The sequence below is a fragment of the Coenobita brevimanus genome, chromosome 85 (genome assembly GCF_032717465.1).
Source record: "Coenobita brevimanus isolate Jiangsu-jjx chromosome 85, ASM3271746v2, whole genome shotgun sequence".
In the NCBI taxonomy this organism is placed as follows: Eukaryota; Metazoa; Arthropoda; class Malacostraca; order Decapoda; family Coenobitidae; genus Coenobita; species Coenobita brevimanus.
In genome coordinates, this window is record NC_137038.1 from 2,608,955 (window position 1) to 2,627,500 (window position 18,546).

General features: G+C 40.1%; 1 protein-coding gene across 1 annotated transcript in view; it reads left to right on the forward strand.

Moving 5' to 3' along the window:
* The first annotated feature begins 4,127 nt into the window (after window positions 1-4,127).
* Window positions 4,128-18,546, forward strand: part of Max (MYC associated factor X) — a 14,521-nt gene continuing 102 nt past the window's right edge. The window contains exons 1-4 of the mRNA XM_080280632.1: window positions 4,128-4,266; window positions 9,066-9,227; window positions 11,742-11,865; window positions 16,031-18,546. The exon at window positions 16,031-18,546 is cut by the window's right edge and continues 102 nt beyond it. Of these exons, the coding sequence (XP_080136758.1) occupies window positions 4,228-4,266; window positions 9,066-9,227; window positions 11,742-11,865; window positions 16,031-16,200 (495 nt within the window). The 5' untranslated portion in view covers window positions 4,128-4,227 and the 3' untranslated portion in view covers window positions 16,201-18,546. The remainder of the gene's footprint in view (window positions 4,267-9,065; window positions 9,228-11,741; window positions 11,866-16,030) is intronic.

Genomic DNA, 18,546 nt, shown 5'->3' on the forward strand with positions numbered 1-18,546 from the left:
ACCTGTCCCATGGCTATCCGTCACAGTTTTATTGATTGCTCGTCTACTCTCGACACAGTTTCTCTGCTTTCCCTTTCCTTTCCCCACTGGTCTTCACATTGTACACTCATTTCCCTAGTTCCCTTCTGCCTTAGTGCCATATAGCAGCGTTGTGACTTGGTGCTAGTTCATCATTCCTTCCTAGACCGTGTACGGGTCGCTGAAGCTCGTCATCGTGCTTTATCATTTATTTTTTAATGATTTAAAGTGTTTACTTCTTTGTTTCACCAGATTTCGTTTCTTTTAATGCTGCCCGTGTGCCCATGGTTATTGTTACTTGACGCTAGCCTTTTTATTATATAGTTCCACCTGATATGCCTGTTTAAACTTTTTTTTTCATGTAACTTTCAAGAGAATTTTCTTGACATCACTAGACGATTTTCCTTTATGTGAAGAGTATATTAGGGTGCTAAGGCTGCAGTGCATGTGAATAGTGAACTGAGTGAATTTTTCTATTTGAAGGTTGGGTTGAAACAGGGATGTGACATGTCCCTATGGTTGTTAAAACTACATGGATGGGGTTATATAAGAGATACAAGTTAGGGCAGTGGGTGTTGAAGTGGCCCTATAGTGAGAGAGGGCAGTGTCTGAAAACTCCCTGTATTGTTGTTTGCAGATGATACTGTGTTGTTAAGTGAAGACGAAGGGGAGTTGCAAGGCTTTGTAGATGAGTTTGGGTGTGTAAGAAACGGAATCTAAAGGTGAATGTAGGGAAGGGAAAAGTTATGGCCTTCGAGAGAAGTGAAGTCTCTGAATGTACAGTGAGGTTGGATGATGAGGAAATGGAAAATGTGAGTACGTTTAAGTTCTTGGGTAGTGTGATGAGTATGGATGGAAGTTTGGAGGGTGAAGTGCTTAAATGGGTACAATGAGGCAGAAAGGTTGATGGTTCCTTGAAAGCAGTGATAAGAAACAGGGAAGTGAGCATGAAAGTGAAAAAGTTACATGACAGTATTGTGATACCAACTCTAATGTATGGAAGGGAAGCTTGGACGTTGTTGGAGGGACACAAGTCATGAGTGAGAGCAGTGGAAATGAGTTATTTGAGAGGAGCCTGTGGAGTCACATGGAGAGGCAGACTGACAAATGAGGATGTAAAGGAGCGTTGTGGAGTGGATGTGGATCTGATAGGAAGCGTTAGAAGAAACACACTGAGGTGGTTCGGCCATGTGGAGAGGATGGAGAGTGAGAGACTGACGAGAAGAGTGTATGTGAGTGAGGTGGAGGGGGAGGCCAAGGATGAGATGGAGGGATGGAGTGGAGAAGTTTATGAGAGAGGGGGATGTGAGTTGGGAGCAGGACAGTGAAATGGCGGGGACAGGACAACGTGGAAGCGATTTGTTTGTGGCCACCCAGTATAGGATTAAGGCGTCTGGCAATAGATAGGTAGACAGAATGGCGTCGCCAAAAGGAAAATCCAGTTGCCTAATCTTGTCACGCGAGGGACCGTGGTTTAGTAATTTTTATTTACCTTGCATCGTTAGGCGTTAATATTTTGTAAACCTGTACAATAACGGTTGACTGACCCAATGATAATACATCTAAAAACTAGGTCTGGCATGTTTCTCAGTCCCAAGACACATTTTTATCACTACATTTTGGTAAGAATTGTGGCTGCCGTGAGGCTTATAGCTACAGACCCTACTATCTTTAGGGTCTCCATGTAACAGCCTCGTAGTCTGTTGTGCCAAAAAAGGTTACAACCTTCAGATTATCTTGTCTCCTTCCAGTTCAGTCATTCGGGGAGATGCTTATGCATTTCCAACCACAGCACTGTTTGTCTTGCCAAAATATCGATCTTTGTTTTACGTAGTACAATAATTTCCGTCTACACGTAGTTATAATTATATTCTGCCGTGCTCCTCTTTACTGCCTTTGGAGCTATAGGCCTACGTAGGCTACTGACTTCTGTGACAATAGATTTAAAGAAAGCATGGCCTTGGTGGGTTCCTCACCGACCGCTCAAGAACCCACAAGAGATAATCTTTTTTAAATTTAGATCTCAAATAAAATAGATGGTGGCCAGCTTAATTCTAATTACAAAGGCAAGGAGATTACAGCGAAGACCGACTAAAGAAAGGGGTTCATGTCTGAAGAATCAACAGGTTCTTTGGTGCATGGGTAGGTAGCGGGCAATAATGCAAACAACGATGCATAAAGCTTGAAAAGGGTTCATAACGATCGATAGGTTTTAGGAAGGTAACTATAAATGCACAGTGTCGTTAATATACCAGTGTTCAGAATGACTGTACCCTTAATAAATGGCAGGAAGCAGAGGGATAGTCAAATTAGGAATTAGTATATATCAAGTGCAGTGCAGGTTAGCAGGATTGTAATGACATTGATAAACTGGAATGTGAAGATGATCAGAGGGTTGGCAAATTAAGTTAACGTAAAGGCATGACATGCAAGCCAGTAGTTAACCAACGGAGGGGAGGGGGGGAATCGAATATGAAGAATTTATAGCAGTGGTATCCGAACCAGTGTACGAAGTAAGAAAAAATCGAAACTAAAGCGTAGGACACCAACTGTAATTAGGCTACTTTGTTTTTGACCACAGGTGGAATATGAAATAGTTTTATCCATAAGGACGTACGAAAATGTTCAGTGGAACAGCCACGTAGTGTGTCCAGCGACAGGCCCCGGCAGAGCAAAAATCAAAGTAGGCCTATTTCAGGTTCTGTGCTCATCTCCCTGGCTGACGATGGTCCATGCTGACACCAGTCACTGGCCAGGTGGGCTCCATCTATCAGCAGTGACCACTGTAACATGCAGTGACCAACCCTGAACAGTCCAAGAGCTGATCGTGTAATCAGAAGTATACAATGACAGTTGAGGTTATATGGCCGTTAGTTGCTCCAGAATAACTCTTGCCACTCGCAAAGCCTTCACTAACCACACAACCCGCTCAGGTGCACCCACATCCTTTGAACACCATGTTGAGCAGACGTGGCGCTCAAAAAGGCAGCCCAGCACAACACCCTCACTCTATAAGAACTCATCTCTACATTACGCACACGGGCATACTGACAGTGTGCGCTGCGTACATACAGTAGGATCTACAGTTATATATCTCACATTCATTGTAGGCTGGGGTTGAGGACTCTGCCACGACACTTTAATTGGTTCCATCCACGCCATACAAGTGGGCCGGCCGCGCAACAGTGTCTGCGATTACTGTAGTCTATACACGTGCTTATAGAAGATTCGGTTGCAGCTATACAGCATATCCAGCTTGCAACCAGACTTCTTGGATTCAACTGTCGAGCCGGTCATACCGCTGGACAAATTCGTCTCCTCCTAGACCGTGTTCACTCAACAGTACACATGGAGATATTCGATGGTTACATGCCATAGTTTAGACTTTACATTTAGGTGAAAACAGAACATTAGCAAAAATCGTTGTCTGCCTTATTGGCCCTTGTGTTGATGGGCATTAATTCAAAGTCCTGGCTTCAGGCACTGCACGCTTGACAGCATGTGTGAAGCACATGGCACCGTTTCTGCCATACTGGTTCCACCACCTCTACTGTTCCTTAAAAGTCACTGTGGACCACTGTAAAATAACTAAAAAAAAAAAAAAAAAAAAAGTTGTTTTACCATGTAGTGGACAGTGCAAATCAACTGGTGCTTCTAAAGATTGCGCCCTGAAAATGGTTGGCATCAGACGAGTATGTCGGCGGTGCCTGTTCGGTAGGGCAAGGTACAGTACTACAGCGACATTCCTACATAGAAACTGTACGTTGGCATAATATGTATCGGTAATGGTAACTGGCAGTGTAAGATGGGGAATGATGAAAGGACGTAATTGTAAATCTCCAAAAGTCCACCCTTGTAGCCCTCTATACGTGCATACTGTAGCAATAGTTTCTCTCCCATTCTGTAAATATCTGGCACATATCGTCGTTGAAAATACTAGATCTTTTGCTGAATAACTAGAATTCGACCACGAACATAATATCTAACCAAGAAAACACGATAAATGTTACACTGTGACGTCAATAGTAGGCAAGTATCCGGATTCACGAACGCAGAGGGTAGGGTAGTTCGAGGTAGGTAACACTGTTGGGAGTAAAAGAGTGCTTACGCTCGCGTCACGGGGTAAGTGGGAGAGTGTGAGTGAGTGTGTGGTGAATTCGCGAACCACATCACGACCGAGGAGTCCTAGCAGTGGAATGCACTACCAAGATGAGCGATGAAGAAAGGGATATCGATATTGAGAGTGATGTAAGTCCTGGCTGAATTTAGGATATTTTTAATTATAAGTGGTTGAGGCTCACTAGCTGTCATTCATCATTTTTGCTCAGTATTCTGGTTTATTTGTGCTGTGGTTTTACGATAGCTCGTTTGCATTTTACACCTACCCTTGCGGAGATTAAGGTCTACTTTTGAGAGTAATGAAGCAGATAGTACGAAAGTTTTTGAAAATAGACGAACATGAGTTTACTGTAAACCTTATGGTTATTTCACAGCTTTCTGGTGTTTCCCATATATTGTAAAAGTGTAGTGGTTATTTTAGTAATATCTTATATAATACAGTATGATATATGGACAGAACCAAGAAAAGTTAGCATACAAATGGGAAAATGTTTATTACAAATAATTCTTTCTCTGTGTTTGCACTCCTCTCTTTCTGTTTCTCCCATCTTTCCTGCTGCGTTTTATTGCTTTTCCTTTTCAGGTGGCTTGACATTGACAAACTTTTTGTTTCCTGTAAGCCAGGAAACCATTTGCAATGCTGGGTGGTAACCTTTATTCAAGCCATACCTACGTGTCAAGTGGGGTTGGTGGAGGATTAGTGCCCCTCCCTGTAAAACAATTAACTCTAAGCCCTTGGCCACCCCGTCTGGGATACATGGCGTCTGGCAATGAATGAATGAAACATGTTCCCTGCATGTCAATAAGTGGGTTGGTGAAATTGTAGTGCCCCTCCCTGTAAATGACAAACTGCCACCCCTTTACAAGATTATGGCATCTGGTCATAGATATTGTAGATAGTTGTGTATGTTTACCGTGATGGTAATCTGATCTTGTTAACCATTCTTTAATCTTGGTTAAAATCTAGAAGACCCTCAGCTTTAATACAGTATATATTGTACAGTAATGTGTCCTGTGATATATGGTCACCTGATTATCAAAGTAAGCTGATATGGCTTAAAATTATGAAAATATGAATTTAGAGGCTCATCAGTTTGACATGCAAACTAAGCCCAATAGCTAACAGGGTTTGACTAAACAGTGAAAGTTATGTTCTTTGGTTGTTTGGTTGTATTTTAAGTGGCTTTGGAGATTTTATGATGCCCCTCTGCCGTTTTGTTTTCGAAGGCGCCAACATACTTGCATGCATCAGCCTTGGTCACCTAATGGTGGCTTTCCATGGTGCTTGATCTCTGGCAGCTTCCCTATTTAATTCTTTAACAGTGAGGTCTCACTCAGTGACCTCGTCCATGGTATTTTTCAGTGTACCTCTCACAGCCCTACCCCAGATATTAACACTTCTCACTTTGTGCACCTAATTATAATCCCCCATCCTCTCCACATGCCCAAACCATCTCAATCTACCTCGCCTTATCACAACACCAGTACAATCCAGTCCCATTCTACTTCTTAACTCTTCCATCTTTAACCTAGCCCCCCCAGGCCTTGCACTCAAGGATGCACTGCGCATCCACCTAATCATTGCTATTTCTATGTTTGAGCCTGTGAATATCCTCTTCCATACTGCCCAGGTCTCACTGCTGTACAGCATTACACTCCTAACACATGTCGCATACAAAGATCCCTCTGCAAAATATTTTAAGCATAACAGCTCGGTATCCTTTTAGGCGTGCATTTTATTGATGCAAACCAAATCAGTATTAAAAGTAGTTTAAAAGGTATACAAGAGAATATTAAGGTGAAATATGCCAAATAAATCTTTAAGAATAAGCACAATGATGCCTTCTGCGCCACCCAGAATCCAGTAGGGTACTAGAATATGACATAACTTTGGTACAGTATCATTCAATGACCCAGGGTTTGTCTACAGAAATTGGGTGTCATTTTAGTTTATCTAAATGTCTTAAGCCCGACACCATAATCCCATAAAGGGTGGTAGTTTGTCTTTAAGTTAATTGTTTTACAGAGGGAGGGGGAGGCCAGGGATGAGGTGGAGGGATGGAGTGGAGAGGTATATGAGACAGGGGGGTGTGAGCTGGGAGCAGGACAGTGAAATGGCGAGGGACAGGGCAACATGGAGGCGTTATGTTTGTGGCCAGCCCCAACGGGATTAAGGCATCTGACAGTAGATAGATAGATAGATGGATTCTGACCCTCTACCAGCCCACTTATTGACACATAGGGAATAAAGTGTAGTTCTGCTGTGATGAAATTTAATCCTTCATCAACTTTTCAACATCACTAAGAGGGATCTTTCCAAGTGTGTTTTTTAAATTTTTCCCCAGAATTGTTGTCAGTATGATTTTCCTTGAAATTACTGTCATAATGTGACAAGAGAACTCCTCTTTCACCCACAGCTCAATGAGGGCGGAGTTGGAAATTAGAGGGAAAATGTAGAGAAATTTTGGGGAATATGCCTACCATAACCCCCTTTGAAGCTTATCCAATAATTTTCATTCACCTAAGGTTTTCAGTATGATTTGTTCAATTTTTCTATATATCTATAGCCAGACACCACAATCCCATATGGGGTGCTATTTGACTTAGGAGTTAGTTGTTTTACAGGGAGGGACACTAACCCTCCGTCAACCCACTTGTTGACAGATGTGGAACCTGTATGGATTGGTTATATGGTTAGTCCCCTGGATTGTAAATGGTGTCCTGGCTTACAGGAAACCATTAGCTTGTCACTTAATGTACAACCACCTGAAAAGGAAAGAAGAATGAGAAAAAGTGACAGGAAAGGTGGAAGAAATAAGAGGAGAAGAGGGCAGACACAGGAAAAGAATAATAAAGGTGAAGGAAGAAGTAGGCAGCACTACATCAAGTGAGTGGATGATGGTTGCCACCATCTATTGATTTTTATATGTTTATTTCAGATATTACAATGACTGTTTTATCTTGGCCCAGATTTGTCTGTTTGCAGCCTATTTTGAAGCTCAGTGGCAAAGTACAGTAACTCAACACTGGTCTGTGTCTCAGCATCCTTTCTGCAGCACTTCTTCATGACTTACATCATATTCTAGCATTAGCTAATTTGTTGTTATAACTTGGTAGTCAAGATAGAGAGAGGCAATTTTAGGCCAAGTTAGAGAGAAATGGGTATTGTTTCTGAGTTTTTGGCTCACCTTTCCCTCAATTAATAATAGGGGACCTGTGGGGAACAGGAGTTTTTTTTTTTGGTGGGGAAAGCACATAGAAATGTGATTTCCCAGCAGAAGTGTACTGTTTATTGAATTTGAATATATCACATATAAGCCCTTATGAAAAAAGAAAAAATGAAGCAGAAACCAAACCAAATTCCTGAAAATTTTGTCATATACAACAGGAAATATCAAGGAATGGACTAAGCTCACCTAACCTAGCCTGACAGAATTTAAGATTTTTTTTTTTTTTTTTTTGGGGGGGGGGGGGGGGATGGGGTGGAACAAACAGGAACAAGTGATTTAAGACAGGAAATTGTATGAATTAAATAAACCAGACTTTTTTTTGTGGGGGGGGGTTGAGTGTAGAAATGAATTATTTATATATGATGGGAAACTTAAGCATTGCCCTAACCTCACCTAACCTAACCAAACCTAACCAGAACAAAAATGCTATTACTTGTGCATTTTTTGGTATTTTTGAGCACATAAGTTTTGACACCCCCGTATCTTCTGCTTCTCATGAAAACTAAGGTTCTTTGCGTCGTCAGGGAACTTGGGAGTAGTAACCAGGAGCACACCATGAATTCATGTTAAATACTTGGCTGCATAATTCTTGTTGAACTCATGAATAATCAGACTACAGTACTGGCAACTATGGTATTCTCTAGACCTAATTGTGTGATTGGTATTCTTCAGACATAGACTTTGGCATCCCTCAGACCTAGCCTTGATATGGTATCCTTTGGGTCTAAACCAGAGCAACTTCAGACCTAACATCAGTTTCCGTTGAATCTAAACCTTAGCATCCATCAGACCTAACCTTAATATTCTTTGGACCTAAACCTTAAAATATCTTCAGAACTATTTGTGGTATTCTTTGGACCTAAACATTAGCATCCTTCAGACCTAACCATGGTATTGTCTGGACCTAAACCCAAGCATCCTTCAGACCTAACCTTGAAATCTTGTGGACCTAAACCCTAATGTCCTTCAGACCTAACCTTGATATCTTCTGGATCTAAACCTTAGCATCCTTCAGATCCTTCAGACCTAACCTTGCTATCTTCTGGACCTAAACCTTAGCATCCCTCAGAACTACGGTAGCTTTATTATCCTTTGGACCTGAGTTTCCTTCAGACCTGAACTTACTGTAGACATCATTTAACCCATACTTTGGCAGCCCTGGGATGTACCGCACTACTGTAGTAGCCATGGAGGTAATATTTATACTTGGGTTTTCTTTTGTTCTCTTTGTGGTGAGCAAATTTGGCCGTGAAACTAAGGGTCTGCTTGATATACACATAGACAAGAAATGCTTGATTTGAGTTGAATTTATATGTGAAAGCTTCAGATTCTTCTCTGTAATTTTTGAATCCAGTGGTGTACTTTGGTTTATTCTTGTCACCTTAGTATGATGATTTTATTCAGCTTAGGAGACTTTTTGAATTGGATGGGTGTGATATAGTGTTCATTAATCTCTTTGCTGCTAGGGATCTTTTGTAAGTTGACGAAAATTGTCTTATGATTTCAAAATACAGTAAAGTGGAAAAATATGCATCTGGATTGATGGGGTTTTGAGAGTGTTGAAGAGAGTAACTGAGGTATGTAAAGATAAAGAAACCTAGAGGTGGCTCTGCCTTGACTATCCTGTCTGAAGGTATGAAGGTGTCAGAGTTAATCGTGATGGTGATACTGAAACTTTTTATTCATTTGATTTATCAGGATGACGAGTCTCTGGGTGGAACAACGCGGGGTGACTTCCAGTTTGCATCCCAGGCGGAGAAGCGTGCTCATCACAACGCCCTCGAGAGGAAGCGACGCGACCACATCAAGGACTCATTTTGCTCCCTCAGAGACTCTGTGCCTTCCCTTCACGGTGAGAAGGTGGGTGCTGCAGAGTTAAGGAAAGCTGGGAAAGGAGTTGCAGTTTGTTGCTGACTAATGCCGGCCTGTCCGGCTGAGCAGACCAATGAAAGGCAGGCAAACAACCATCCCTGCAGTGTCATCCCTTGCAGTGAACCGATGCATCATTTGGGTTGACAGTGCTTTACCACAGTGAGATGCAGGGAAGTGTGTGGAAGTTTAGTCCTTGGATAGATGCTGCATTTGTCTCCTCCCACCTGGTTAATAGGGGCATCATAGTAGGCTCTATATCACCCAGTTATTTGGCTGTATTACAGGTAGTTACAGTTTACCAACCATAATTTGGCCCAGATTTTCATTATTTTGCAGCTTATTCTATGCAGCTGATCATTGGCAGAAAATGGCATTACTATACAGTAGGTCTATATTCATTCCATTGTACTTCTTCATAACCAGCACTGTATTCTGGTGTTAATATATTGTTACACTTCATCATGCAAGATTTTGATATATGACTTTAAATCAGATATGAGATTGGCTGTATCGGATAGGTACAGTATACGTGAAGCTACAGAATGTGGTGAAATTTTTTTGGCCTATCTGATGGAGCCAGGATTTTGAGGGCTTGAATGATGAGTGAATGGAAGTGTGGCCCTTTAAATTGGGCAAACTTTGGCTGTCTGGATGTTGCTACTCCTCACCCTGCCCAAGGGTGGGGGTGGAGATGATGATGATGATGGAGTATAGAAAATTTAGCTCCTCCATTATTCTAGGTTTGGCACTTCTAGAAAATTTAGCTTTTCCATTATTCTAGGTTTGGCACTTTTATATTCATTCAGCATACATAAGTCTTTGTGAGTCTTTTTGATGCTCGTTTTACGTACACTATTAGTTTCACAGTAAATTTAAGAAAAATTGCCAGTGACAGAGCCATTTGCTGCACTATAAAGCTGATTTGCCACTTACCTTCATTTTACAGTATCAGGTGTGTTTATTTTTTTTTTTTTTTTTTTTTTTTTTTTTTTTTTTTTTTTAGTAGTACAGTGAAATCTCAAATTTTGATGGACATGCGTACCAAAAAATCACATCAAAATTCAAATAATCGAAATTGAAACTGAACTTCTTGCGGGAAAAATTAGTTTGGGTCCAGGGACTCTGAACCTCACTACGTAAAATCATGATTTTTTGCCCACACCCCCTGTAAACTTTATGAACTATAATTGTGGTTAAGTAACTGAAGTTCTGCATTGTATTGCCATACTGTAGTGTATAATATGGATTTTCGCCATGTCAGCAAGGGAATACTTGGTGTATTTCTGCCCCTTCCTGTATTCCCTTTTCTCCATTGGCTGCGAAGATTTAGAGGTGCCAGGCTGCTCTCGTCCATTACACTGCTACCCGAAGAACCACTCTTACTTTCCATCTTGAAGCAAGTAAGTTGCAGTGAAAATACAACATTCGTCCGTTCGTTCGTGTAAAGATTTATCCCTCCTATAGAGGAAACCGGGCCATACATTAGCCTGTCAGTGGGGTGTGGGCTGGCTTATTATACATGCAACGAAATTGCAGCGAAATGCATGTCCACACGTGGAAGGTATAGGCTGAAACTGCTGCACTTGTCTGCAGAGGGCTGGCAAGACAGTTGCAAGATGGCTGCTGACAATAGAACATCGCCTTGCACACGGCTTGTTGTTGTTGTTGGCGCCTAATCCATCAGGGAGTTCTTGTCTTTAAACAAGATGGCTTATTAAATTTTTTCTCAGTCTTTATTGATCATTTTTATGTTGCTCCTTATATTCATAATTACTTCTCTTCGTTTCAGTATTCTGCCCACTGTATTTGCTACACCTGTAATTCATTTTGTTTTAGTATTTCTATTATTGATTCTTTTCCTTTAATTTCTCTTTTTTTACATCTTCATATGCTTCAAAAATGAATAAATGATGTTGATATTCATTCTCTTCTTGACATATGTCACATATTAGGCTAGGCTCATACTTTTTCTTATAATTTTCCTTCACTTCTAGCATTTTGATTCGCATCAAAAATATTATCTTAGCTTGTTTTGGTTGGAGTCGGGCCCCGAGAGCATCGAAAAACACGATTTTATCATCGAAAAGTGAGATAAGCAGACCACTTGAAAGTGTATCAAAATTTGAATTGTTGAAAGCTAAACCATCAAAATTCGAGATTTCATTGTAGTAGTAGTAGTAGTGCAGCAGTTGTAGTCAGAATGATATGGGCTTGTATAGGACGGTTATAAAGAACTGAAAGAAATATTACCAGTAGAGCATTGATGCTGTGATGTAGAACTGGTATTCTAGTGACTTCCATTATTTGTAAATGATTGTGGGGCCAGTTTTGTTTGTATGCTGTTAATAGTTGGCTAACTTTTTTGCTTTCTCTTTGTACTTTAATCTTACCTCATTCCATTTTTTTATATTGGAATATACATTGGTATTTATATATTGTATATGTAGTATGCAAATATAGTTATGTATGTATCAGTATACACAGTAGCATTCCTCCCAACAGGCTAGTCGGGCTCAGATCCTGAAAAAAGCTGCAGACTACATTGAGTTCATGAGGCGCAAGAATTCTGCCCACCAGCAGGATATAGATGACCTCAAGAAGCAGAACAACCTCCTTGAGAACCAGAGTAGGTACACCAGACTGTTGGCATGGGGTTGGAGAAGCATAGCAGAACAGTACTGTAATGTCAAGAGTTTTTGTTGTTATTGAGTAACTTTGGTCTTTCTGGCAGAGAAGATCGATCAGCTGCAGGCAAGCAACTGCCCTGGCTGTATCATGCGATGCAGTGAAGTGATGTTTGTTTGTGGTAGACAGTGCCTCACCACAGTAAGGTGCAGGGAATAGTTTGGAGGCTTGGTTCCCTTATGAATACTGCATTTGTGTCTCCACCCAGTTAACAGAAACATCATAGGCCCTGCATCACCCTGTTATGTGATTATATGGTTACCACCCAAAGTTGTAAATGGTTTCCAGGGTTACAGGAAACCATTTAGTTTCTCACTTATTGTAGGGCCACTTGAAATGGAAGGAAGATTAATGAAAAGTGACAAGAAGGATGGGAAAAATGGGAAGAGGGGAGGGCAGGCAAAAAGTAAGAAGATAAAGTTGAAGGAAGAATTAGGCAGCACAATATCATCTGAATGATTATAAAATGTCAAAGAGCAGACAGTAGTTTCTGTAATTCTAATTGAATTGGGTTATTTTAAAAATTTGCAAGTTGTCACATAGAACCTAAAGAAGAGTGTTATTTATTGCACATGTAGTAGTACAGTACTGTAGTGACCATGGACAATTTAGGATTGATAATGTGGTTATGGTTATACAGTTTGAAAATACAATTTTATTTACCCTTACTGATGAACTTTTCACACTTTCACAAATGGCAAGGGGCTGAGATCCTGTCACTCCATACTGGCCCGGCGGGTGTTTTTTGAAGTCTTATTGATTGAGAATCATTCTACTTTGATATTGTATTGAAGAACTACAGTATCGGCAAAAAACCTTGAGACCCGGCAACCAAAACGGGAACATTTTGCACGGGGGGATTTACTGCCATTTGTACCCTGTGCAGTTGGCTATTAGTTAATCATATGTTTTGCGGGCAGGGAAGAGGAGTGTGGCATCACACCCAACCCTCTGAAGCTTGCTCAGTTTCTCTCTAGCAATCAGAGGGTGGGCATGCATGACTGAATCTTTCCATTTCTTTATGATTTATGATTTATCAGCTATATTGTGCCTCAAAAATATTATTTACTGCAGGATGCCTAACAGGTATTTGAGCAAGGAAGAGAGGATTCATATTTTCACTCTAAGGGAACAAATTGTTCCAATCAAGGCTATATATGCATGAGTAAGGTGCTCAAGAGCCACCACTTGCCACCTTCTTGCTTCTGCCTGGAGCTAGCACCAAATGATATTCTACCCACAAGCCAATCCCTGGTCATCCTAAGAAGACATCACTGCACACAGACATAATTATGAAGAGAGAGGTATCAAAGGAGTCCACAATTACATCCATTCATATAAAACAGAACAGCCCCAATCAGCTGAAGAGCATCTCCACCCGGACCATACGTCATCGGCTACAGAAGGATCTCTGTTGCCATCCCACAGTGCTGCCCTTAAGTCATTAATAACTTGCAAGATGAGACGCAAGCGACTGAAATTTGCCCGTCAATATAAAGACTGGACACCTGAGATGAGGGAATGAGTCATGTTCAGTGATGAATCCACATTCAGATGCATCAGAAGCAGAAGTGGTGACATGTAGAGGTGTATGGTATGCAGGAGACTACTGGGCCTTGGGAGCAGGCTGTGAAGCCTATGCCCAGAGTCGAGCACCAAAAAAAAAAAAAAAGAAAGAAAGAAAAAAAAAAGCGAGATAGGGTGAGACAGCCAGCAGGAGGGGACTACACTATCATGATGGTCAAACACTCACATTCTGTCATGGTTAGAGGTTCCTTCACTGGTCTAAAAGGATGCAGCAGCCTGTTCTGTACTTCATCACACACAACACAACACAACAATGGACTCAAGCCGCTACATCCACGTGCAAGAGGAAAAATTGCCCCCTTGTTATGAAAACCACGAGAGCAAGTTTTTGATGCAAGCTTCAGCTCCATGTTACAGGTAAAAAAAAAAACTATGAAATGGCTCACAGACCATAAAATTGCTGTGTTAGACTGGCCAGGTAATTAGCTGGACCTGAATCCGATAGAAAACACATGGGCAAAATTGAAGAATGATCTGGAGGACAAGGACACCTTGACAGTACCCCACCTGATGGAAGCCCTGCGACGCCGATGGGTCACTTTAGACTCCCAGTGTTTCAAGAGTCTTGCCAGAAGCATGTCATACAGATAAGAGAAGGTCCGAAGCCAGTGGCCATATGATTAAATACTAATTGTCAATAAATGGTTGGTGTAATCATGTCTTACTGACCTTTTATGCAGAATTTTCGTGTTTTCATTGCTGGGTTTCTATATTTTTTTGCTAATGCTTTATGTCTGGCACTCCCGCTTGTAGTTAATAAAACTTGATTCAAATGCTGTGTAAGCAAAAAAATGCATCACTAGGTAGCATAATGTAATTCCAAAGTCAGAATTGCAAAAATAATTTTCCAGTATTTGTAGTAAAATTTCCCAAATGACACTAATGCCAAAATCAGAGTTATGAAAAAATTGCTAGCTGTAGTAATAAAATGCTCCAAAAGGCACAGAGTATTAAAATAATCTATTGATGCTACGATTTTAATACTGTAAGAAGTCATAGATTGGAAAATCATTCTCTGAAAGTTGCATGATACCAAAATTACCCATAAAATGCTGAATGTAGTAAAAACGTATCGGTAGTTAATATTAGCTAAACATGGCTTGGGATGAAGAGCAGAGCAGCTTTACAGATAACTTATAACAATTAGTGCTTGTGTATATCTGCATGCAATTTTTGATGTCTGCTAGTTGGACATAAGCAGAAATCTGTTAAACCACTGAGCTTGGGAACATCTTTTTTTTTATTCTTTTTTAGTTACTATTGTCATCTGGCTTGAGAAGGCCTAACTGGCAGCAGAGAGTTTTTTTCATTCATTTTTTTTTTTTCAGGCTCTCTGGTGCAATTGCATCAGAATGCAGCTTCATGATTAAATTTTTGTGACTAAAATTATGTCCATATGCCAGCCACAAGGTATTTTTATTATGACGCGTTATGTTACTGCATCATCAGGAGGAAATTTTTATGACATGAATCATATCGTAACATGTGAAGGGGTTAACCCATGCTGAGCTGCAGACCTCATATGAGGCACAGTGAAGGTATGCATGGGCCATACTGCAAACCTCATGTGAGTTACAATTTACATTGGTTGTACAACAATGACTCATAGGTAAACTACCTTTTGGAGTATCAGCCTAGCAGGGATTAATGCAAGTTACAGGGCAAAGCCTTGAATGCAGTTGTGTCTGAAAGAGGAAATACTGTAATGCATTACACTTCCCACCCTTCGCTTCATAAGCCTTCCACACCCCTACTCAGTGGTGGAGTGATGTTCCTCAGCCCTCCAAACTAGGTGCCCATCAGGATCCATAAAGTATGGTACAGTTTGAATGTGTACAGTGTGTTGTATTTTTATATACAGTAAAACCTCACTCTAACGGACTAATTGGGGCCTAAACCATTCTGAAAAAAGCGAAAGTCCGATAAAAGCAACATATGGACTTCCCCTTGCTAACCTGGACTTTTTCCAATATATCAGACATTAGTCCGGATCACACCAAGGGTTTTTCACCACCATTTCAGTACTGTACTATATTACACATTCACTACAGTAATCAAATGGTTTAGCATATATAATAATACTATACTGTACACTGAGAAACATGTCATTTATTTACCTTATTTTGGTGAACATAGCTGAAGTGGTCAGGCAGTCTGGACCACTTCTGGCTTTATCGGACTTTTACCAATACAGTATTTAAGAATATAGTCCGGTTGGCTTCTCAGTTCTGATAAAAACGAATTCCAGTATATTGCAGTCTGTTGTATTGAGGTTTTACTGTATTATGAAATGTAGTTTTGTATGGATCATTTGGCTTGTGAGATGGAGCAAAGAATTTCAGTGGCTTAATTGATAAGTGAATGGATGTGGGACCCTTTGTTACAAGGTACTCTGATAGTTTCTTGTTTCTGGATCTCTACCATCTTTTTTAAGTTGGAAAGATGGTTAGGATGATGATGTTAATAATTATTTATATTGAACAGCATATAATTATTTGGTAAATCCTGTGTTTTTGCAGTTCGTTCACTGGAGAAGACTAAATACACGGGTAACTTTGCGGCTATGACCAGCAGCAATGCACTTCTGGCTGCCAAGTCCCCTGCACTCATGGAGTTTGATGGGTCAGGTTCAGATACCTCAGATTCGGAGACATCAAGTAGTGTACGACGCAAGAAGCTGAAGAACTAGCCATGAAGATACGAGGCGGATGGAGAGATGGGCAGAGGGAGGGTTTAACTTCTGACAGCCTGTCGAGCACAACTGCCAAATACACATAAAAAGATGGGTAGCCAGCCAGACAGGGGAATCCAGATAGCCACAAGATAAGGTTAGTGGGCAGGTAGCTAGATTGACATTTCAGGATCAAACAGTCAACATGACACAGAAGTGAAGCAAACTCTGTATTGTTAGTTAGTCAACAAGGCCAATACAGTATGATGTAGTTGTAGGTATAGTGCTCGTTAAGTGATTTTCAGTTCAGACTGTGTAATCAAGTTGCAACTGATAAGGTGAATGACAGGTGTTTTGAGGAGCAAATTATACAACTTTAGATCTCTATCCAAGACAACTAACAAGATGAATCAGGCAAACATTTCAGTCCAGTACAGATACCAGACAAACATTTCATTATCAGTCAGATACCAATACCAGACCATTTACCATCTAGACAGATAGCGGAGCAGTATTTTAGATCTACATAGATACCAGACATTTTTGATACATGGATATCCCAGACAGACTTTGTAGATCCATAGAGATACCAGATAAACATAGTGGATTCACATAGATACCAAAGAAGCATTTCAGTTCCACACAGATACCAGACCATTTCATATTTACACAGATACCAATCAATAATTATAGATTCATGCAGATACCAGATAAACATTTTAGATTCTTTCAGCTATCAGACATGGGTAATGAAGGTACATTTACAAATATTATCCAAATGGCAAGGTATTTGGAGGACTGATGATCTGTTAGTCAAGTAATGATGTGCTTCTGTGTTTGTATTCCAGCCATTTTTGTCTGAATGAACATGCTTGAGTTTAAAATGTGCTGTGAAATTTGTCCCCCCCCTCCCCCCAATGTGATGAGATGTGTTTGATACAGGTAAGTCTTTAGTTCCAGGCCCATATTCTCTGTTTAACCCCTTCACACTGATGATGGGTTTTCCATTTTATTCTTGCTACCATCAGATGACTACATTCAACTTTGGAAGAGATCTGTAGGAGTGAGGTGGTTAACAAAGGCTGTATATAATCGATTTATTTCAGAAAGTCTCCCTGAGCTGAATTAAAACATTGAGAGATAGCAAAAATGAAATATAAAATGCATCATTGGACTGAGGGAGTGAAAAGGGCTCCCTAACACTTGTTTCTTAACTCGTTTAGCCTGAGTGATAGATTTTCCTTTTAATTTTGCTCCAAGGTGATTTTATTCAACTTTGGCCACTCATACTGAAGGGATTTGTTGATGCTATGTGTAACCCCTCCACTTTTAAGAGTCAATCCTGAGCTGAATAAAATTGTCAGGAGATGGCAAGAATTCAATAAAAGATTCCCCAAGTTTGGTGGGTAAAGAGTTTTTTTCTGTATTGGTTACATCGGTATATTCTCATAGAGTACGTTATTTGTGCAGACTGTGTTGTTAGAAGGAAGACATAAATAGCGTAAAAGAGAATGTTGAAGAGGTTATAAAATATCGCAATTAGGATAAAAAGATTGTTAAGGTGTAATAAGATACTTTGTTAAGGTGTAATAAGATACTTCATTAAGGAAAAGATATTAAAAGTGTGATAAGGTACTTCACTTAAGGTATTGGTGTAAGCTTCCAGACCTTTACAAGAAAATCCCCAGTCAGGTTCATTAGTTTACCTCAGTCCCTGCTTCTGACATTTCATGGAACTGATTAAGGAATGTTTCTGTATTTTTTTCCTTTGCATTTTTTTATATGGTGCACTTTTTTGTTACCATAAATATTATATATATATATATATATATATATATATATATCTATATATATAAAGTATATATATATAGGGATAGTGAGTACTGCCATCATATGTTGTAGTCATTTCTTTGAGTAGGGTTGCTGAGCACTTTTGGCTATTAAGATTATAGTAGGGCTTCTCTGTGCTCGTGATCTCTTCCATCCGAAAGGTTTTTCAGAAGTTGATTCAATATTAAATGGTCTGGGTGTTAAGAGGGTAAACTATAATAGGACTTATGACACAAAGGATTACTGGAGATTGTGATTTAACTCTAGCATTGTAAAAAGTGTTTCCTAAGTTGAATAAAATCATAAAGATAAAGATTCATAATACTGTACTGATAGGGTTGAACAGCATAGTGATATTAAATATTTTGAAGCCAGTTGTTTGGTAGAATAAGGTTTTCCTTATCCTTACTTGGCTGATATCTCAGTTTACAGTACAACCCTGATTAATTAGAATGTATAGGTATTTCTAACTTATCAAGGCACATTTCTGTAGTTTGCATTTTATGACACTTAGCAGTAAAGTATTATTGGCCC